This window comes from Branchiostoma lanceolatum, chromosome 6 (genome assembly GCF_035083965.1).
Source record: "Branchiostoma lanceolatum isolate klBraLanc5 chromosome 6, klBraLanc5.hap2, whole genome shotgun sequence".
Taxonomy (NCBI): domain Eukaryota; kingdom Metazoa; phylum Chordata; class Leptocardii; order Amphioxiformes; family Branchiostomatidae; genus Branchiostoma; species Branchiostoma lanceolatum.
In genome coordinates this window covers 16,222,349-16,243,705 of record NC_089727.1, presented here as the reverse complement: position 1 = coordinate 16,243,705, position 21,357 = coordinate 16,222,349, and the positions used below count along the sequence as shown (strand labels likewise).

The window sequence follows — 21,357 nt, the reverse complement described above, 5'->3', positions numbered from 1 at the left end:
ATCATTTCGTCGTATCCACAACAGCTGTCTAACAAGTATGTGGCTATAACGATTTAACTACACAAAGTTTCGTCACAAAATCTGCAATGCTAAGAAAGTGACAACATTCACTCTGTAGATACGATGTTTACGTCCACAATTTCGTAGTAACTAGTTGTAAAACAGTATCTTAGTACAAAACGCTGTCTAAGCTCGCAACCATACAAGAAGAACATTTTACTGTTGGGCCAAATTTTAACGTTATATTAGTGCACACAACAAATGCGATGAAACTGTTAAATGTTCATAACGTTGCTTTTCATTAGTGTGTAGTACTTCGACGGCGAATCAGAATAACGTATCTCTTGACATGTGGCAAAGTAATCCATATTTCCTGTGCACATTCACATTAACAACGTCAGTGTAAACTACAAAACATATATCTAAGCTAGTCACGCGCAAGAAGCCGTTACAGTAACAATGTGGATAAAGCTGCAAAATTCTGCTAGCTTCTCTGACATAGCAAAAGTACAGGGACTTCCGTAAGGTCATCTACATTTCTGCAGATAGTGAATACTTGATAACAACAAACAAACAAACAAACTCGTTGATCAAACGTCCACATAACGTAGTGGGTTATCTATAACTTCGTTATGAACATCTCGATATTCTGTGTGGGCATCTCGGCGTGTTCATTGGCGATGATGAGGTCTTTGGAACCAGTCAGTACTGTCCCCTGTGGAAACATGTGACAACATACAGTTATAGTATCCATAGGACTTATATCATTTATCTCAATGGACTTGAACAGCAAATTCAAGTACATAATGACATGTGACAACCCATGTATGGTATACATTGGGAAATATATCAAAGAATGCCTAGACGTAAGAAACTCCTCCAATGTTTGTAAAATCCCATTGTCATCCCATACTACTACACCATATTGTATAAGATAGACTATTTCATCATATTGTATAAGATAGACTACTTCACCATATTGTATTAGATAGATTGGTTAGCCTAATAGAGTGTTATCTATGTACCAGTGAATGCCATACTTTGTACCTTGTACAATTGTTGTGCAATAAAGTTATCATTATCTATAGGTATGATACACTATGAACCTCTAGACCCCTATAATGAATATCGAATATATATTATCTGCTTTGTTTTGCTGTCAAATGCTGATCTCCCTGTTTATATTGACTTTTTCCTGACTTAACGTTATCACTCACTCCCATAGCTTGACGTCATAAGTTCATAAAAAATTGTAATGAATGTTAATGATGAAAACACATCATCCACATGTATATGTACATGTGTATAGAACCTGTTATCACACGAGGGATGGTAAATTTTGTCAGAACTATAGTTTCATTCTACTGTACTTGACCTCGCTTATAATTCATCACAAACCTTATCCCCAATGTTGAGTTCTCCGTCGCCCTCTGCCCGAGCCCAGGGCTGGACGTCAGTGCGCATGAACACCACGGTGAAAATCCCTCCCACACCCTGGATAGCCGCTCCTATGTAGAAGATTTTAGACCAGGCACCAAGGGTTGGCTGGAAGGGTGCACGAATATGTTAAGAAAATGCAGGTGTCAACAATGGCCCATCAAATATGTCAAGAAAACGCAGGTGCAACAATGGCCCATCAAAGAAACAATTCAGGATATTTCATTCCATATACCCCGTACACAAACGGACTATTCAAACATTACCTCCGTGCAAAGTGTATCGTGTCGCCTAGTGTCGTGTTGCATTGTCTTGTTTTGTGCTTAGTCATGTTCAAAGGCAGCCTGGAATCCAAACCTATAATAGCTATAAGCCTAAGAGGACGAAGAGTCTAGACACCTATAATAGGTTTGAATACCAGGCTAGTTCAACGGTACTATTTTGTGTTTTGTTATGTTGTGTACTCACATCATTCTCTGTTATGAATCCGACCAAGAGAGGAGCGAAGATGCCGGAAAGAGTTCCCGCCGTGTTGGCCAGTGCGAAGGTCACTCCGGCGAACCTGGGCGCGAATTCAACATGAACAGCTCGCATGCCTGCCGTCGTCAGGGAGTTGAATGCCTGGATGAGGCACAGGAGGGCAACAGCGGCGACAGGGTTACATCCGCTCAGGTTCGCCAGGACCAATCCGCAGGCCACCATGCCGGAAAATCCTGTGTAGAAAAAGAACCATCAACAACAAGCTGCTAGGGGGCCCAAACCTACGCCACTTTTTTATTACATCACAAGCTACCTGCCACCCAAAAATCAAGACCACAGCACGTCCAGGTCAAAAGATACGAAAACGGAAGTTCTGCTGCAGTACCAAGGTCACATACCAGGGGGCCCAAAATCAACCTTGAATTCCGGCTTCACAACACCCGCCCACATACCAAATATCATCGTAATCCATCAAGAGGTTCTTGAGTTATGCTGACTACAATAGTCCAGAAACACAGACACACACACACACACACAAACACGTCAAAAACAATATCTCCATTTTTTCATGGAGATAATAAGAGTACATTAGTCCACATCATACAGGCCTGGTGTGCTGATATGTCGTATAGATAGGCTGCGGTTTTAGAAACTTGATCTTGAGCTACCCCAAATCTTACCTGTTATAACGAATCCCCTTCTTATCCACACCTTGGGGATTTTCCCGTCTTGAATCAAGCGGTCAGCTGCAGCGCTTGATGCCAACATAGAGAACATGGCACAGACGAACGGAAGAGCAGACAGCAAGCCGTTCTGGAGAATAGGGAGGCGGTGTTATAATTTTGTATGCGTCTAGTAAGATTGTAAGAAATACACTATGCCATGCCGCTTATTGCCATAAGAGTTCGTGAGGTTATTTTTGATCAAATCATAAATTGAGAATTGTAAGATGGTGCAAACAGATTTGTACAATATTTACTGTATATATAATACAGCGAGGTAGAGTTGGTCGAAAGGGGGATCCTTGTGGAACATCGATTTCTACACATTGAAAACGGTCCACCGGACATCATCCCACAAAACAACTGGCAACAAAACAACTGGCAACAACTGAAACATCGCAGCATACCGTTCTGATGTCGAACCTCAGTACATTCTTCATGTAGTTCGGCAGTTGGGTAAGCAAAAAGTAGTTGCCCCAATTTGAAGAGAGTTGTCCAATGATGAGAGCCCAGGCCGGAAGTGACGTGAACACCTTCAGCCAAGGAACTCTTGGTTTCTGTCAGAGACAAGGAAGGGTCTATTCATAAGAAACGTTTGAAGCTCAAAACCATGTAATATCAATCAAAATATCTGTCAGAAAACACATGATATAACGTATCCATGCAGCTTTTGAAGTAACGGATCGCATCTTTGCTTGCTACCTGTTGCACTTTGACACCGATGGTATCTTCGATGTACATCTGTTCTTCCTCCAGGATCCGTGGATGTTTCGCAGGAGAGTCGTAAGCCAGGAGGAGCCAAACCAAAAGCCAGACTGCTACAAAACCTCCTATCGAAAGTTAATGAATAAATCAGTGAGCATTCAATCTATTATGTCGTATTTTCATGATTATGTAGAAAGAAATTGGATTACAGTTCTCTCGGTAGTGCTGGTTTTAAAGGCTTACGGAAAAGAACCAGAACGAACCACTAGTATCCATTAGTCATTATTTATAGAAACCCAAACGATCAGTGTAGACGATTACGTTTCGCTACAGTGTTGAGCGTCCCATTGGACACCTAAGGGTTTAAGATGCACCATTACTCATGTATCACAAAACTTTTCTCTACACAAAGGAAGTCAAAATCTCCACACTAGGATCATTTATTCAATCGACACACGACTCTACGGATTGGCTTCAGGATGAAGATGACATTTCAAGTTTGTTTACCAGGAATATAGAAGATGTACTCCCAGCCCAACTCAGCAGCCAGGAAGGACGCCAGTGGGTAGTTGATGATGCTACCAAGGGGTAATCCTATAGTGGTGTGAAAAATCTGGTTAAGATGCAGACTCAGACCTAAAAGACCATTTCAGCAAACCTAGATCCTTAGGGCTATGCAGTAGAATCTATGACTAAAGACTAAAAGCAAACTAATATACCATTCTATTTCTGGAGATAGAAGGAAGGATGACTGTGAAATGGGATAAAGGGTAATTTAGTAAATAAAGATGTACTTACCCGTGTAGGAAATTGCCAGAAGTTTTGATCGTTCAGTAGGAGGAGCCCATCGGCCCCATACTCCGTACATGGTGGGGAACAGAACTCCCTGCAGGATAGATACATCAATAACTTCATTGTAGGTATCGATATAATGGAGACAAGTGCTCAGGATAGGACTTCTTCCTCAAATCACAACTAAACTATAATTACCTTCGCCGAGAAGGTTATGCAGAGGGTAGCGTCTGCGTGTAAAGAGCAGCATAACTCAAGAAGGCTTGGATGGCTTGTCTTGATATTTGGTAGGTGGGTAGGTCTTGATGAGAAATTGAAATGATTAGATTTTGGGTCCCCTAGCGGCTTGTTATAGTACTGCAGCGGAACTTCCTGTTTTGATATCTCGTGTTCTGGACATGCTATGGTCCTGATTTTTGAGTGGTAGATAGCTCTTTGGACAGAGAGTAAGTGGTATAGGTTTTGGCCCCCTAGCGGCTCTTTCTGTATTGTTTATATAACGTTTGTAAAATTACAACTTACAGATACCAGGCCCATGATGAATCTGACAGCAAACATCGCCCAAGGGCTCGCCCTGGAGGCGACGGGACCAAGGGCGTCCAGGACGGCTATCGCCAACATGCCCGTCCCGTACACCACTTTGCCGCCCAACTTCTGCTCCAACACACCACCTACGACCTGTGTGGGCAAAACAGATGTACTGTGATTTGGCAGACGCAAAGGATATGAAATACACAAGTACAGGTGGGCTGTAGGCTATCTCACTGATGAAGCTCCGTCTTTCAAGATAGAAATAATTTCAGTTAAAGCATGAGGAAGAGGGCGGCATATAACCAACCGTTTTTCTAGATACAGTGCACAAAATTGCTTCTTGACGTTTCCCCATACATAATCTTATACAATGTAATACAGACTAAAGTATCTGTCTAAACCGCTCACCTGAGTGATGATGTAGCCATAATAGTACGCCCCCAGTAGAGTTCCCCTCAGACTCTCACTCCATTCCAGTTCTCCTTCCACGCTCTGTAATCACATAACAACACGACAACATGGCAACCAGTTCATACCTAATAATATAGTGAAAGAGATCACCCATCCATATCATGTCTGTCAAGCATAGCCCCCTCGACACTTCCTTTTTTTGTGTGACCTAATAGCACAGGACAGACATGACTATTCTAAAAACTACTACGGAATACAATCTACGCTTTTGGGGTTTGACCTGTTTTTTGGAAGCAGTGGAAGACGAAGTGTCACACTTTTTTGTAATGAGTGGGTTTTGAGAGGTTAACAGGGTTCTAGTTTTCTTTTCGTCAGCAAACGTTTGGAAATTGTGGTAAGTTTTGGTGATTTCTTTAAAAAGCTCTTTTCTTTCCTGATCATTGAAGGGGCAGTTTGAGATCAACTGTATTTCGTCTTCCACCGCTTTTGACATACATGAATTTTATGTAGAGAGACGATGTGGCTTTCACACCATTGTTGGGGGAAGTGTCCAGATGAGAGACATACTAATAATATTATCAGAAGAAAATGAATGTGCTATACGAATACATACTCCCAGCGCATATCCACAAAACGTTACGAATTAATGGTCTGCTTTTAAAATATCTTATCAACGATAAATTAAAGCCGTTACGGTGGTAAAAAAAAGACAAACGTGCATCATCTCGGGAAACCTAGCAGACGATATGCCAAGTTACATACCAATACAGCAATGAGATAGTGATTTGTAGCTGAGAAAATGTGCGCAACTCTATTCATAATACTTATTCAGGAGGTCACCCTCCTTCCCGGAGTTATGAATAAGGATAACTTTCTTACCTGTGTGGAAGTATTACCTGAACTGCTGCTCGGACAGAATTGGTAGGGGTCACTTTGATTGACAGATGTAGCAGACGATGAACTGTTCACCATGACAACGATGGCGACGCTGAATCCGTTTCTTGTTGGGACTAACGAAATTATGCCCAAGAAGAACAAGCCCGACAGAATATATCGAGCGGGAGCTTTGTCGGCCAGCTGTAATTGAAGGAAAAGTTGGTCGAATATGATCAGGAAAAAGACGAATTTCTGTATTCAGAGTTATGAAATCAGGGCATCAACTACATTTTATAGGATCATTTGGGTGCATTTTTACAAATATTGCACTGAAGACATTGTAATTTCGCACCAAAATACTGAAGACAATACGTTGTATAGTACAAAAAGTCTGTGTTTGGCAGGCACACCCAAAATAAAAGTTCTACATACCAAACAACAGCTTCCTTTTTTGGAGTCCTGGTCCGGTTTGGTCTCATCAACGTTAGAGGACGTCATATCCTTGCCTTCCGTACCCATTTTTCCAAGTTCTGTGTCATACACACTATAGCACATGTACATGAGTCTCAATATATTTGACAAAGACAGGGACGCCACAATGTCAATGCTACACATTTAGAAATTGAATTAACATAAAGGGTGCTGGACACAAGCGACGATTATTACGTTCATGTATAGGTTTAAGTTATTACAAATTCATGTAAAAAAATATGTGCTTGGCCGTGCTGTATAAGTGCTGACTGGCTCTTCAAACACATGTCAGCGCCGGAGATTTTACGATCAATCGTTTGATAGTGAACGAATCGAGGCATAGTAACAGCCTTATACATGAATAATTACAACTACGGCCTTGAACAGCATCAGTGCCCTCGTTTTCTGGCCATTAGCAACATAGTGCAAAGACCTACCTTCGCGGTATCAGACCTTCCAACTAAACTTTGGTGCTTGTGCCGCACTGGCTACCTGTCAAGGCCTCGACAAAGGGCAAGCAAAGTTGCTACGGGAAACCTAAAAATGTAACTATAACCTCTGCGTGTACCATGTACCAGCCACGAGGTGGAACACGCTGTCTGTTAGAGTCTACGCCCGACCTTTCGCTTGTACAAACAGCATGACTGTTCACTATTACCTTACCTTTGGACCACTACTTACAGGTGGAGGCAATGCCGCCCTTAATTACAAGTTAATGTAAGACTGTACATGTTTTACCGATAAGACTATCCAAACAGCTCAAAATCAATCTATGCTTTGCACATAGACGTTGCCATAACCTCTATCTAATGCATTGGTTACCTTTTCTTTTAAAAGTAGACTCTAGGTTGCTTAAATAGACATTTTGCCTTATAATGATAGTATTAGCAGGTATGAAAATTGCATTGGTGGCCGGTGCCTCTCTTGGCAACTTTTTGTTTAATAAATGCAGTGATATATACGTATAAGAGATAGGTTTGTGACTTCCACACAGCTACATGTGGGCAGAATGACTAGGCACTTCCACACGTTACATGTGGGCAGAATGACTAGGCAGTTGTTACTTGCACCTTTGGACCACTCCAAGTAGATCAAGACTTCACCGCCATTGTTTGCTTGCGTCATACAGAGTATATACATGTAGGATTGTATTTGTTTGGTTCTTGATCTTGATCGGGTACTGGGCAACATCCCCTTTGTTGGAGTAAAGCACCAAGAGGCTACCAAATTCAACTTGCTGAAGATTTTTTGCCTATGTAAGGTTTTTGGACCATCGCACAGCGGGGCATGCCCCTACTCTTTTTCGAAAGGTGTAGTGGGTTCTTTTATGTTCACGGTGTGTGGCTCTCCCCAAACACGGGACCTCCATTTAACGTCCTATCCGAGGGACGTCCCTAACCCTCGATGAGCTAGGTACTCATTTACACCTGAGTGAAGTGAGGAAAGTCGTGTTAAGTGCCTTTCCCAAGGGCACAACGTCGGGGCGCATGTCCAGACATGTCTTGGGGGCAGGCCGGGTTCGAACTCGGGTCCCCTTGTTTGACAGTCGGATGTTCTATCCATTACGCCACACGACGCCACATGCATATGTGGTTCATTTAAGGTCAAAGCGATGACAACGGCTTTTCGAGAAGATTGACGTCAAACGTACATGGTAACCCAGGAACAGCTAGTGTGGTGTTTGCTTGGCGTTGCGGTAATATCTGTCACATTTTGTACTTTTACACTCAACATAGATTTTTTGCACATCATCCAACAGAAGAACTATCCTCTCAGCACATGTATTGATAGCACTATAGATTCACGTTGATCACAAGTAAATTTACCCGAACGTTTGAGCATTTAATCATATAAAAAGTTATGACACCCGTCTACGCTCGCTCTTTCATGTAGCTTGACTAGAGAACACACCATTATTTTCCTCTGTAAGACGATGTCTTCACTTTCTTTAATGTAACCATTTTCTGAATGATTATCATTTACATTGTAGTTGTATTGTAATAGCCAGCAGCGCAAGCGAAATCTAACGCCTTGGTATATAGCATCATGAGTTTAACTTTCAATCTAACACATCTTGGTAAATTGATTGCCCCGCAGTAGTCGGATAATCAATTATGATACGATTGCTCATAATTTCGTGCTAGGCATCTCAACAAACTTCATCGGCATCTCGGCATGTTCATTGGCGATGACGAGGTCCCGTTCTTCATCACCCCGAGCCCAAGGCTGGACGTCAGTGCGCATGAACACCACGGTGAAGATCCCTCCCACACCCTGGATAGCCGCTCCTATGTAGAAGATCTTCATCCAGGCACCAAGGGTTGGCTGAAATGACACATCGATAATATTTCACATTATTAACTCAAGATCATGTAGGTACCATTACGGAACAATGGCTCATCAAAGAAAGACGAAAGATGCGTAGAAGTTGAAGTAAAAGTTATTGTAAAACAGGGCATCAATCATACAATGCGATATGATGTGTTGCATTTTGTTGTGTTGTGTTGTGTTGTGCTGTGCTGTGCTGTGTTGTGTTGTGCTGCGTTGTGCTGCGTTGTGCTGTGTTGTGTTGTAATGCGTTGTACTGTGCTGTGCTGTGCTGTGTTGTGTTGTGTTGTAATGCGTTGTACTGTGCTGTACTGTGTTGTGTTGTGTTGTAATGCGTTGTACTGTGCTGTGCTGTGTTGTGTTGTGTTGTGTTGTGTTGTGTTGTCAGGTTGTTTTGCGTTGTGCTTCTTTGAGCTGTGCTGTGCTGTATTGTGTTGTGCTATGCTGTATTGTGCTGTTAACTCACATCATTCTCTGTTATGAATCCGACCAACAGAGGAGCGAAGATGCCGGGAAGAGTTCCTGCCGTGTTGGCCAACGCGTAGGTCACTCCGCTGAACCTGGGCGCGAATTCAACATGGACAGCACGCATGCCTGCTGTTGTCAGGGCGTTAAAGGTCTGTAAGAGACACAGCAAGGCAACAGCGGCGACAGGATTACATCCGCTCAGGTTCGCCAGGATCACTCCGCAGATCACCATGCCGGAAAATCCTGCGTTGAGAACCATCAACAATAAAATGAACATAATCATGTTGCTTAACAGCAATTTTGATGACTCTTGTGGGAGGATCGAAGGTGTAAAGTAAGGTTGGTAAGAGAACTATAACGATCACCTGTAATGGCGAACCCCCTTCGTATCCACACCTTGGGGATTTTCCCTCTTGCAATCAAGCGGTCAGCTGCAATGCTTGACGTCAACATGGAGATCATCTCAAGGACGTACGGAAGAGCAGACAGCAAGCCGTTCTAGAGGACACAATGGAGGTGTAAGTGTGTTTATTTGAATCACAGGCAAGACTACAGAAATGACCCCCCCCCCCTTCTTTGATCAGATTTGATCTCTTGCAGAACCACTCGATGTGGTTTACAACTGGGGTATCAATTTAGCACTCTACAAGACAATGCGAAAAGATCTGTACATTGTCGTATCAATCGAGGCAGCTTTGGTCCAAATCATTCAAACGAAGACGGTCCACTAGGCAACATGACACAACAACAACTGGCAACGAAAGAGTTACTAGTATGACACATCATGTAATGTAGCATACCGTTTTGATGTCGAACCCCAGCACATTCTTCATGTAGTTCGGCAGTTGGGTAAGCAAAAAGTACTTGGCCCAATTGGAGTTGAATTGTCCAACGATGAGAGCCCAGGCCGGAAGAGACGAAAACACTTTCAGCCAAGGAACCCTTTGTTTCTGTAAGAGAGAATGAAGGGTATTTTGTTATCTCACTATAGGATATGTAAGTGAGCAGTTATGTATCAACTTAAACACAGCTTATGAAATGTCCTGCTTTTGAAATAACAAATCACATCTTTGCTTGCTACCTGTTGCACTTTAACACCGATACTGTCCTCGATGTACTTCTGTTCTTCCTCCAGGATCCGTGGATGTTTCGCAGGAGAGTCGTAAGCCAGGAGGAGCCAAACCAAAAGCCAGGCTGCTACGGAAGCTCCTATCGTAAGTTGATGAAGAAACGGTAGTTATTCTATCATCCCGTTGAAGAAATGACAAGTTTCGGCGTTGTACTGGATTTGATGTAATGGGCTTAATGGTGTCTGATCTGATAAACTATAAACAAAGATATACCCGCTACATACAGCGATATGGCTTTTAAGGATTGGCATGCAGAATTCTTATTCTTAAATTTGCTCACCAGGAATGTAGAAGATAGTCTCCCAGCCCAACTCAGCAGCCAGAAAGGACGCCAGCGGGTAGTTGATGATGTTACCAACGGGCAACCCTACATCGATGTCAAGAAAAAGACGATGTTCATATGAAAACTAAGAATCTAAAATACTGATTTCAACCAATCTAGATTCTACGCAGTAGAATTTACGACTAAAGGCTCAAAGAAAACTAAATGTACCTTCTCTACTTTCTGTGGGCAGAAGGAAGGGTGACTCCAAAACTGGAATAACGGGTAATCAAGATATGCTGTTACCTATGTAGGAAATTGCCAGAAGTCTCGTCCTTTCAGTGGGAGGAGCCCATCGGCCCCAGACTCCGATCATAGTGGGGAACAGAACTCCCTGGAGGGTAGGGTTATCAATTCAAAGTTATCACTACAGTGAGGGTTTGAAAGGGGATATATATTGCTCATGATCGAAGGTCTTCGTAAAGTCACCATCAGACTATCATTTCTATGTAGAAATCCAAGCTATGTATAAAGATGACTTACTGACACCAGGCCCATGCTGAATCTGACAGCAAACATCGCCCAAGGGCTCGCCCTGGAAGCAACGGGGCCAAGCGCGTCCAGGACGGCAATCGCCAACATGCCCGTCCCGTACACCACTTTGCCGCCCAACTTCTGCTCCAACACACCACCTACGACCTGTGTAAGCAAAATGTACTGAGTTTGGCAGACGCAAAGGATAAGAAATACATCACGACAAAGATGGGCTACGTAGGTGATGAAGCCCCATCTTTCAAGATTGATGCTCGACCAAGCCATATAAGAAGCACAATTACAAATTGTACATCGAATGAGTAAGAGGTTAGCGACGAGGATGAATTCATATCATAATCTATGATTTTGGTCTACATACAATGCCCACAAAAACCTCTCTACATTATCTCTACATTTATACTATGATATAAAGGTATTTGTCTAAACCGCTCACCTGGGTAATGATGTATCCATAGTAGTACGCCCCCAGTAGAGTTCCCCTCAGACTCTTACTCCACTCCAGTTCTCCTTCCTCGATCTGTGAACATAGAGCAACGTGATTTAAACATGGAGCAACTATTTCATGCATGTTATACATAACGGTACAGTGAAAGAGATCATTGACCCCAATATGTCTATCATCAGCATGGCCTCTTCCATACTTTGTATCTTGGTGACCTAATCAGTGTTTATTTGATTTTTGTTCCAACGTCTTGATATGATATCACAGTTCTCTATCTTGAAGAATATGATCACGAGAAAATGGACGTGCTGTACTAATTACAGATATGAATAAGGATAACTTTCTTACCTGTGTGGAAGTATTACCTGAACCGCTGCTCGGACAGAATTGGTAGGGGGTACTTTGATTGACAGATGTAGCAGACGATGAACTGTTCACCATGACAACGATGGCGACGCTGAATCCGTTTCTGATTGGGACTAACGAAGCGATGCCAAAGAAAAACAGGCCCGACAGAAGATACCGAGCCGGGACTCTGTCGGCCAGCTGAAATCGACGCAAAAAGTGCTCGAATTTGATCAGGAAAAATACGAATTTCTGCATTCAGATTTATGAAATCAGGGCATCAACTACATCCTATGGCATTGTTTGGAGTGTATTTCTAAAAGTACAGTATTGTACTAGAGTCTTTGTAATTTCGTAACACCATACTTAAGACAATATGTCCATCAATGATACAAAGGTCAGCAAGGAATGTTTATCAGATACAGCTAACAAAATGCCCTACATACCGGACAGCAGCTTCCCTTTTTGAAGTGCTCGCCTGGTTTTGTCTCATTTTTATCACCAACGTTCGATGACTTCATATCCATTTCCACGTTCTGTGTCATACACATTATAGCACGTAAGTTACAATATCTTGGAGGATGGTATTCTCCAAGCAGAGGCTTCGATCGAGAGGGGTAGTTTTGTCCGGGATTTTTTACGCCCCTCTTCTCTCACGTGAGAGAAGAGGGACGTAAAAAATCCCGGACAAAACTACCCCTCTCGATCGCTTGGAGAATAGGAGGATGGCACAATGACAATACAATACATTCAGAAATGGAATTAACAGAAAGCGCTGCTGGACCCAAACGAAGATGATTACGCTTAATAAATAGGGATAAGATGTCAAGACTTACACATTGATTTATGTGCTGGGCTGTGCTGTGTAATCAGTCAGTGACTCGTTACATAAATCAGTACAACAGATTTCACGATCAATCGTTCTATATATAATGAACTAATCTAGACAAACCAACTGCCTCGTCTACTAGTTATTACTACTGTGGTCTTTCTTTTGTGTACAACAGCGACGTAATCGTATTCCCCCCATTAAGAGTATCGTGTAAAGACCTACCTTCAGATCTTCCAACTCAACTATGGTGATTGTATCGCACTGGCTACCTGTCAAATCCTCGAGAGGGGGTAGGCGAAGTTGCTTCTGGAGACCTAAAAATGTGACTATATATAACCTTTGCACGTACACCAATCACAAGGCGGGACACGCTATCTGTTGGAGACACTGTGGCGCCCGATATCGCACTTGTATAAACAGAATGACTGTTAATTGTTACTATCACTATTAGCCCACTACTTGAGACAGTCTAAGCTCAACTGCTACCCATGTTACGCGCCTTGTCATAATCTTCTAAGACGCAGAATGTCTATCTAATGTATGAGTTACATTTTCTTAAAACGTAGGCATCAGATTGCTTAAAGAGACTCTTGTGCCTTGTAATGTTTATGTTGAAAACCATGATTTCTTGTCGGTCTTTCTTAACAATCTTTTGTGAAAAAGGACATTGATATAAAATGATGTAAAAGACTTCCACACATTGGACTTGTACTGTGTGACTGCTGTTTATTGTGCTTAAAATTACTAAAGAATTGCTATTCTCATCTTTTGACAACTCCAAGTAGAGCTCCCACAATTGAGCTTGCGTCATACAGGGCATACACATGTATGATTTTGTTTGGTTGACTGAAGGTCGAAGCTATGACAACGGCTGTTCAAAAAGCTTTATATCAAACTTAAAAATTAACGTTCGAATAGGTAGTGTGGTGGTTGATATGTACATGTATCACGGTAATAGCTGTCATGGAAATAAACACTGTAGTTTGTTTGTACTTTTAAGACTCAGCATAGATCTTTTGCACATCATCCGACAGAAGACCTATTCTTTCAGTACCAGTATTGATAGCACTATAAATACATGCTGATCACCAGTAAATTTACCCGTACATTTCAGTATTCAAAAAGTTATGAAAGGCGTCCACGCCCGGTCTGCCATGTAGCTTGATCAAAGGACACATCATTATTCTCTTCTGTAGGACAATGACTTGACTTCTTTAAACCATTTTCAAAGTGCCTATTCGCATTGCAACTGTTTTGTGACAGGCAGCAAGCAACATTGACATTTATGGCATAAAACATTATGAGCTTAACTTTTCATCCTTTACAACTTTGTGAATTGATTGCCAGCAATCGGTGAATAATGAAATCATAGCAAGATTGCTCATAATTTCGTGCTAGGCATCTCCTCAACCTTCATCGACATCTCGGCATGTTCATTGGCGATGACGAGGTCCTGTGAAAACACGTGAGAACAGTTTTTAGACAGTATCCAGTCGTTATCGGGTGTAATGTCGAAATCTCTGTCCATCCCATTGACTAACAAAACCTCCCCCCTAATGCTAGGGTCACATTTCCAATCCGGGGCCCGGCCGGGCAGTCTTTGGGAACGAAAAGTATAATATAAAAGACGACAAAAACACAAAACGAGCATAGCTTGTGCAAATCTATTGACACACACTTTGATTTTGTCCTTTCCGCAAACAGCCCGGCCGGGCCCCGGTTAGGAAATGTGACTCTAGCATAAGTGACCAGTACGATTGTATTTGAAATTTGAGTCTCGTCATTACAAGATAACTTTTAGATATCATATTAACCCTTTTTAGATACCATATTCACCCTTAGTAACTTAAGTTCAAAGGTCACCCAAGGAAACTCTTCATTACAAACCTGATCATCAATGTTGGGTTCTTCGTCGCCCTCTCCCCGAGCCCAGGGCTGGACGTCAGTGCGCATGAACACCACGGTGAAGATCCCTCCCACACCCTGGATAGCCGCTCCTATGTAGAAGATCTTCATCCAGGCACCAAGGGTTGGCTGGAAGGGTACAAAATACATTTCACATTATTGACTCAACACCATACCGGAGCTGTGCAACAATGGCTCATCAAAGAAAGACTGAAGGTGCCTAGAAACCGAAGTAAATATGATTGTCAACAGGACAGCCAGCGTTTCCAAGCAAATCTATGATATTTCGTTTCCCTTGCTTATTACGTGTACTGAAACGGAAAAGAACTATTCTAGATATTTTCGAGGACGATTCCAAAATCGCCCCCGAAAAAAATGCTGTCTGGTGTCGTGTGGCACCATGTCGCACCGTGTTTTGTTATGTCGTGTTATGTTGTGCTCTACTCTATATAGCTATTGTGCTGTGTTGTGTTGTTTTGTTTTGTTTTGTTTTGTTTTGTTTTGTGAACTCACATCATTCTCTGTTATGAATCCGACCAACAGAGGAGCGAAGATGCCGGGAAGAGTTCCCGCCGTGTTGGCCAGAGCGAAGGTCACTCCGCTGAACCTGGGCGCGAATTCAACATGGACAGCACGCATACCTGCTACCGTCAGGGCGTAGAAGGCCTCTAGGAGACACAACAAGGCGACAGCGACGGCGGGGTTACATCCGCTCAGGTTCGCCAGAACCAATCCGCAGGTCACCATCCCGCAACATCCTGTGTTGAGACAATCATAAACGATAACGTCGACAGACTCGACACCATTGGTCAACACAAGCCGTATCTGTATCTATATAGCCGGCATAACCACCATTCGGCGCGTCAGCAGCAGCTGGTTATATTACACCGAATGACCTGTCACGTCTTACCTTCGCATATCTAACTGCATGCATTGTTTAAAGCTATCTAATGAGGATGCTTCCACTGTACTTGGTTGTAACGAGTTCCACAATCATGTTGCTTAACAGCAATTTTGATAACTGTTCAACAGGTATCAAAATTGCTGTTAAGCAACAGTAAGTAAGAGTTGTGGAAGGATGCAAGGTCTACGGTAAGGTTGGTAAGAGAAAGCTTCATCACCTGTGATGACGATTCCCCTTCTTATCCACAGCTTGGGGATTTTCCCTCTTGCAATCAAGCGGTCAGCTGCAATGCTTGACGCCAACATGGAGATCATCTCGAGGACGAACGGAAGAGCTGACAGCAAGCCGTTCTAGTGTAGTAATAGAGAAGAGGTGTCATGTGCCTGATTGAGTCATAAGACTTACTTAGAAGCAGGACTACAGAACAGTTCCCCCTTCCTTGATTAAAATTGAGTTATTGTAGAATAATATGATATGGTTGCAACTGAGTCATCAATTTAGACCTGTACAAGATGATGAGAGAAGATTTGTACAATATCTGTCGAATCAATGGAGGCTGGTCCTAAGAGGGATCCTTGAGGAACATCGATTTCTATACATGAAAACGGTCCACCAGAACATGTTAAAAATTAAAATCCTTCCACACCATAAGGTGTATAGGGCGATGCCCATCTCCGTTTCATATCCCTGGACCACACTGTGGTGCAATCACTGCAGCAGGGGGCTAATTCACTGGCAGTGGAGTGTGTTTAACTTCCATACTTCCATAGTAACAGAAGCGCAGACCACTACACCACAGGGACCCCCTCCCACCAGAACATGACACAACAACAAATAGTAACAAAAGAGTTATGACGCATCATAGCATACCGTTTTGATGTCGAACCCCAGCACATTCTTCATGTAGTTTGGCAGTTGGGTAAGCAAAAAGTACTTGGCCCAGTTGGAATAGAATTGTCCAACGATGAGAGCCCAGGCAGGAAGTGAGGTGAACACTTTCAGCCAGGGGACTCTTGGTTTCTGTCAGAGAGAAGGAAGGGTGTTTTGTAAATGTTATCCCACCATATGATATGTTTTAAGCTCACAAGTACGCATGTTATATCAACTATAATATCTATAATAAGACATAGTGTATGACATATCCAGCTTCTGAAGTAAAAGATCGCATCTTTGCTTGCTACCTACCTGTTGCACTTTAACACCGATACTGTCCTCGATGTACTTCTGTTCTTCCTCCAGGATCCGTGGATGTTTCGCAGGAGAGTCGTAAGCCAGGAGGAGCCAAGCCACGAGCCAGGCTGCTACAAAACCTCCTATTGACAATTGATTGACAAAGCTGTAGTAAATATATCATCACGTATTTTTGTAAGTTTGTACATAAATAACAGTTTTCTTGGTAGTCACGCAGGATTCAAAATGGTGAGTGTAGGGGTATCTAAAAAAAAAACTACAAAGATTTACTCATCAGTGTTTAAATGGACCGTACTTTGTAGACGATCACACTGTGCTATGGCTTTTCAGGATTAGTATGAGGAAGATGATATTCTTAAATTTGCTCACCAGGAATGTAGAAGATAGTCTCCCAGCCCAACTCAGCGGCTAGGAAGGACGCCAGTGGGTAGTTGATGGCGTTACCAACAGGCAACCCTACATTAATGTGAAGAAAAACATCATGTTCATATGCAGGGTAAGATCTAAACTATAGCTACGACTTCAATTCAGAAGGGTTTCGTAGTGCAATTTATGACTAAAGCGTAAAAGCAAACTAATGTACCTTTGATACTCTCTATGGGCAGAAGGAAAGGTGACTTTCAAATGGGACGAAATGTACTTTATACAACATGGTTACCTATGTAGCAAAACGCCAGAAGTCTTGTCCTTTCAGTAGGAGGAGACCATCGGCCTAAGACTCCGTATAGGGTGGGGAACAGAACTCCCTGCAGAGTGATTGCATAAATTCAAAGTTATTACTACAGTACATTTAATATCAAAATGTGATGACAAGTGCTTAGGATAGGATTTCTCCTTCAACTCAGAACCTATGATGAAAATGAAAATCCAAGCTGTGTATGATGAGACTTACAGACACCAGGCCCATGCTGAACCTGACAGCAAACATCGCCCAAGGGCTCGCCTTGGAAGCGACGGGGCCAAGAGCGTTCAGGGCGACTATCGCCAACATGCCCGTCCCGTACACGACTTTGCCACCCAACTTCTGCTCCAACACACCACCTACGACCTGTGTAGGCAAAAAAGATGTACTGTGAGTTTGACAGGCGGAAATGATAAGAAATACACCACGACAAAGATGGGATGTAGGTTGTCCCTGTGTTGAAGCCCCATCTTTCAAGATTGCTGTTCAACCAGGAAGCACAGCGTTTGAATTGAATAAGTTCAGTCAGCAAACGTGAAGCGACGAGAATGACTTGATATCTTCTTTGATAATTTCGTGCTAGATGCAATGCACAGTATGGTTTATTTACATTTCCCTATACATTAACCTCATAATAGAAAAGTATCTAAACCGCCCACCTGAGTGATGATGTAGCCATAGTAGTACGCCCCCAGTAGAGTTCCCCTCAGACTCTTACTCCACTCCAGTTCTCCTTCCTCAATCTATAATCACAGACGAATAAATCCGTACAACATCGTCATGGCAACCAGTTCACCCGTAGTACATAGTAGGAAAGAGATCACCCACCGGTCACCCCATCATGCTTCCAATCAGCATGGCCTCTTCCATACTTGCTATCTTGATCACTTAATAGAATATGATTATATTCATTTGATTTTCCCTTGCAAATATGATATTCTGTAACAAATTATGAAATAGGGTAATTTTCCTACCTGTGTGGAAGTATTACCTGAACCGCTGCTCGGACAGAGTTGGTAGGGGGCACTTTGATTGACAGATGTAGCAGACGATGAACTGTTCACCATGACAACGACGGCGACGCTGAATCCGTTTCTGGTTGTGACTAACGAAATTATCCCCAAGAAGAATAAGCCCGACAAAACATATCGAGCCGGGGTTTTGTCAGCTAACTGCAATCAAAGTAGAAATTGGTCGGAGATGATCAGGAAAAATGCGAATTTCTGCATTCACATGCCATAAAACCATAGCATCGACAGGGTGTTATATAAGACTGTTTTATATGATTGTACTCCCGTACAGCCTATAGTAGAGACAGTATGTTGAAGAAAATAAAGTGTTAGCAAAGAATATCTGATAGATAAATGAGGAAATGGATGTCTACATACGCGACAACTGCTTCCCTTCTTGGAGTCCTGGTCTGGTTTTGTCTCAACAACGTTTGATGACGTCATATTCTTGCTTTCCGTACCCATTTTTCGTACCAAGTGCTGTGTCATACAGGTAGGAACATTATAGCACACATCATATATAAGTCACAATATCTTTGACAAGGACGCTACAATGACGCTACAATACACTTAGAAGTGGACTTAACATGTACAGGACACAGACAAAGATGATTACCATGAACATTACCCAATCCCTTGTCACTTTGCTCACTGTTCGGCTTTGCTCACTGTCAAGACCTGCCACCAGTTTCAGAGAAAACAAAAACAAGAAGATTGAGATTGGCTGCTCACTGCACCAGACATCCTGATATAATAGCCTCCAGACTTGTGCTATGGGAGCCCACAAAAGAGAAAAGAGGCCGTGGAAGACCAAAAGGCACCTTTATCGACATGCTAAGAGCCGACACTAACCTTACTGAAGTGAAGGAAATCAAGTCCCCGATGGAGGATAGAGTGGAATGGAGGAAGTTTTCAAGCTTGGTTCGAGCGGGAGCTCGACCAAAGTAAAGTAAGTAAGTCGGGTTAAGATATGGGCCATAGGTCGAGGCCAAGGCCCGATAAGTGGCAAATTTACCATGTTTGGTCTGCGCGTACGCCCTTGTCGTCCCTTTTTTCAGCAATACCCACCCCCTATAGACTGTAATTCAGGGCTCCAGGCTCGCCCTTCTTCTCTCCGCTTCGCGAAACCCGAGTGTGGTGTGTTCTGTACCTAAACCCTTCTACGCGCAAAGTGACTCGGGTTCGTAACGTTAACGTTAGGGTTAAGATGCCAAGACTTACACCGTCATTTATGTACTGGACTCTGCTGTGTAATTTATCACTGCACTGACTCGTTACACAGACTCGTCCTATAGTGAGCTATCTGATGCATAGCAACAGTCTCGTCTACAAATGATTACAACTACGGCCTTGGACAACATCGATGTTATCGTATTCTGGCCATTAGCAGTATCGTGTAAAGACCTACCTTCACGGTATCAGATCTTCCAACTGAACGTTGGCACTAGTGCCGTATTGACTTCTTCTCAGAGGGTAAAGAAAGTTGCTATGGGAGACCTAAATATGCAACTATAACCTCTGCGTGTGCACCAGGGCAGTCACGGGGTGGTACACGCTGTCAGGCTGTTGAAAACTACGCACGACCTTTCACTTATATAAACAGACAGACCGTTCGTTATTATTTTCACCTTTGGACCACTACTTACATATACAGACAATCTATACCACTCTTGATTACAAACAATGCAGGAATGTTTATGTTGTACTGAGAGAGCTATCCAACAAGCTCAACTGCCACCCATTACGGTTGCGCCTACACAAGTTGTCATAACCTTCTAGGAAGGTGAATCTCTAACGGATGTTTTCTGGACTTACCATACATTTACAACTATTGTTAGATCCCTGACCGCAGTGTCAAAGAGGCATCTGTGTCTTATGTTTATGCCGACAGCTATTGCATTTTTTTATTTTTCTCTTGGCAACATTTGTGATATTGATACAGAAGAGATATGTTTGAGATGTACAATACTTCCATGGCCACAAATTTTATGTGCCTGGTATGACTATAGCCCGTGTTTATACAATCTCTCGCTGGCGGAGGTTACTGACTCCCTCCCCGAGAGTGGTAAACGTCGGACTGCCGCTAGCTATAGGAGCTCGATCTAGTCAGGCTAGCATGACTATAGGCATTGCTACTCTCGCCTTTGGACCATTAGTATATCAAGGCTTCACCGCCGTTGAGCTTGCGTCATACAGGGTATACACATGTTGGATTGTATTTCTTTAGTAATTGAAGGTCGAAGCTATGGCAACAGCTGTCCAACAAGCTATATGTCAAACTTAAGTGGGAACCTCGTCACCAGTGATATGTTTGATATGTGACGTGATAAATATCTCCATGAAAAATAGAAATATTGTTTTGGGTGTGCCTGTCTGTGTGTTTGTTTCTTTGTTTGTGTTTCCTTATTTTTGTAGTCAGCAGAACTCAAGAACCTCTGGATAGATTATGATGTTATTTGGTATGTGGGTAGGTGTTGGGAAGACAAAGGTCAAGGTCGGTTTTGGGTCCCCTGGTATGTGACCTTGGTACTGCAGCAGAACTTCCGTTTTTTAAATATTTTGGCCTGGACGTGCTATGATCTTGAATCTTTGGTGGTTAAGCTACCCATACATTTTAGCAGCGATGACATGCATCTACGCCCTCTTTCCATGTAGCTTGATTACACAGGACACAGCATTGTCTTCCTCTATAGGACAATAAAAACAAATATTTCACATGCTTGTTCGCATTGTAATTGCTTTGTAATTGACATCGAGGAACATTGTCATTCATGGTATCTTCAGTCCAACACAACTTTGTAAATTCGTTACCCCGCTGAAGACAAATAATCAAAGCACGGTTAGATTACTCATAATATCGCTTTAGACATCTTTACAA

At 42.6% G+C, this 21,357-nt stretch overlaps 3 protein-coding genes across 3 annotated transcripts; all 3 read right to left on the bottom strand.

Annotated features, from left to right (window-relative positions):
- Positions 1-619: 619 nt before the first annotated feature.
- Positions 620-7,093, bottom strand: LOC136437511 (sialin-like). The gene is made up of 13 exons (XM_066432125.1): positions 6,863-7,093; positions 6,387-6,498; positions 5,958-6,155; positions 5,076-5,159; positions 4,659-4,814; positions 4,143-4,230; positions 3,852-3,938; positions 3,342-3,469; positions 3,047-3,196; positions 2,598-2,730; positions 1,906-2,150; positions 1,399-1,545; positions 620-715 (listed from the first exon to the last, which is right to left on the bottom strand). Exons 2-13 carry the CDS (start codon positions 6,471-6,473, stop codon positions 620-622), a joined length of 1,599 nt encoding a protein of 532 aa, XP_066288222.1. The 5' UTR covers positions 6,474-6,498; positions 6,863-7,093.
- Positions 7,094-8,436: 1,343 nt separating this feature from the next.
- On the bottom strand, positions 8,437-18,635 carry LOC136436849 (sialin-like). Its single transcript, XM_066431225.1, has 10 exons — positions 18,444-18,635; positions 18,129-18,212; positions 17,680-17,835; positions 17,446-17,533; positions 17,157-17,243; positions 16,782-16,909; positions 16,467-16,616; positions 9,587-9,719; positions 9,220-9,464; positions 8,437-8,750 (listed from the first exon to the last, which is right to left on the bottom strand). Exons 1-10 carry the CDS (start codon positions 18,534-18,536, stop codon positions 8,553-8,555), a joined length of 1,362 nt encoding a protein of 453 aa, XP_066287322.1. The 5' UTR covers positions 18,537-18,635; the 3' UTR covers positions 8,437-8,552.
- Positions 10,004-12,482, bottom strand: LOC136437121 (sialin-like). Its single transcript, XM_066431598.1, has 8 exons — positions 12,402-12,482; positions 11,959-12,156; positions 11,602-11,685; positions 11,157-11,312; positions 10,920-11,007; positions 10,632-10,718; positions 10,303-10,430; positions 10,004-10,171 (listed from the first exon to the last, which is right to left on the bottom strand). The coding sequence occupies exons 1-8, from the start codon at positions 12,480-12,482 to the stop codon at positions 10,004-10,006; spliced, it is 990 nt and encodes a 329-aa protein (XP_066287695.1).
- Positions 18,636-21,357: the final 2,722 nt, after the last annotated feature.

What these genes read in the sequence shown, in the direction of transcription:
- LOC136437121 (XM_066431598.1), bottom strand. Translation starts at nt 12,482, where the DNA reads ATGGATATGAAGTCATCGAACGTTGGTGATAAAAATGAGACAAAACCA. An exon ending in AAAAGGGAAGCTGCTGTCCG is followed by an intron (nt 12,157 to 12,401) that starts GTATGTAGGGCA and finishes CGTCGATTTCAG; the next exon opens with CTGGCCGACAGAGTCCCGGC. An exon ending in GACTATCTTCTACATTCCTG is followed by an intron (nt 10,431 to 10,631) that starts GTGAGCAAATTT and finishes AACTTACGATAG; the next exon opens with GAGCTTCCGTAGCAGCCTGG.
- LOC136436849 (XM_066431225.1), bottom strand. Translation starts at nt 18,536, where the DNA reads ATGGTGAACAGTTCATCGTCTGCTACATCTGTCAATCAAAGTGCCCCC. An exon ending in ATGGCTACATCATCACTCAG is followed by an intron (nt 17,836 to 18,128) that starts GTGGGCGGTTTA and finishes TTGCCTACACAG; the next exon opens with GTCGTAGGTGGTGTGTTGGA. An exon ending in TGGGGTTCGACATCAAAACG is followed by an intron (nt 9,720 to 16,466) that starts GTATGCTATGAT and finishes TGTGTCCTCTAG; the next exon opens with AACGGCTTGCTGTCTGCTCT.
- LOC136437511 (XM_066432125.1), bottom strand. Translation starts at nt 6,473, where the DNA reads ATGGGTACGGAAGGCAAGGATATGACGTCCTCTAACGTTGATGAGACC. An exon ending in TCATCATGGGCCTGGTATCT is followed by an intron (nt 4,231 to 4,658) that starts GTAAGTTGTAAT and finishes TCTATCCTGCAG; the next exon opens with GGAGTTCTGTTCCCCACCAT. An exon ending in TCTGGCAATTTCCTACACGG is followed by an intron (nt 3,939 to 4,142) that starts GTAAGTACATCT and finishes ACACCACTATAG; the next exon opens with GATTACCCCTTGGTAGCATC.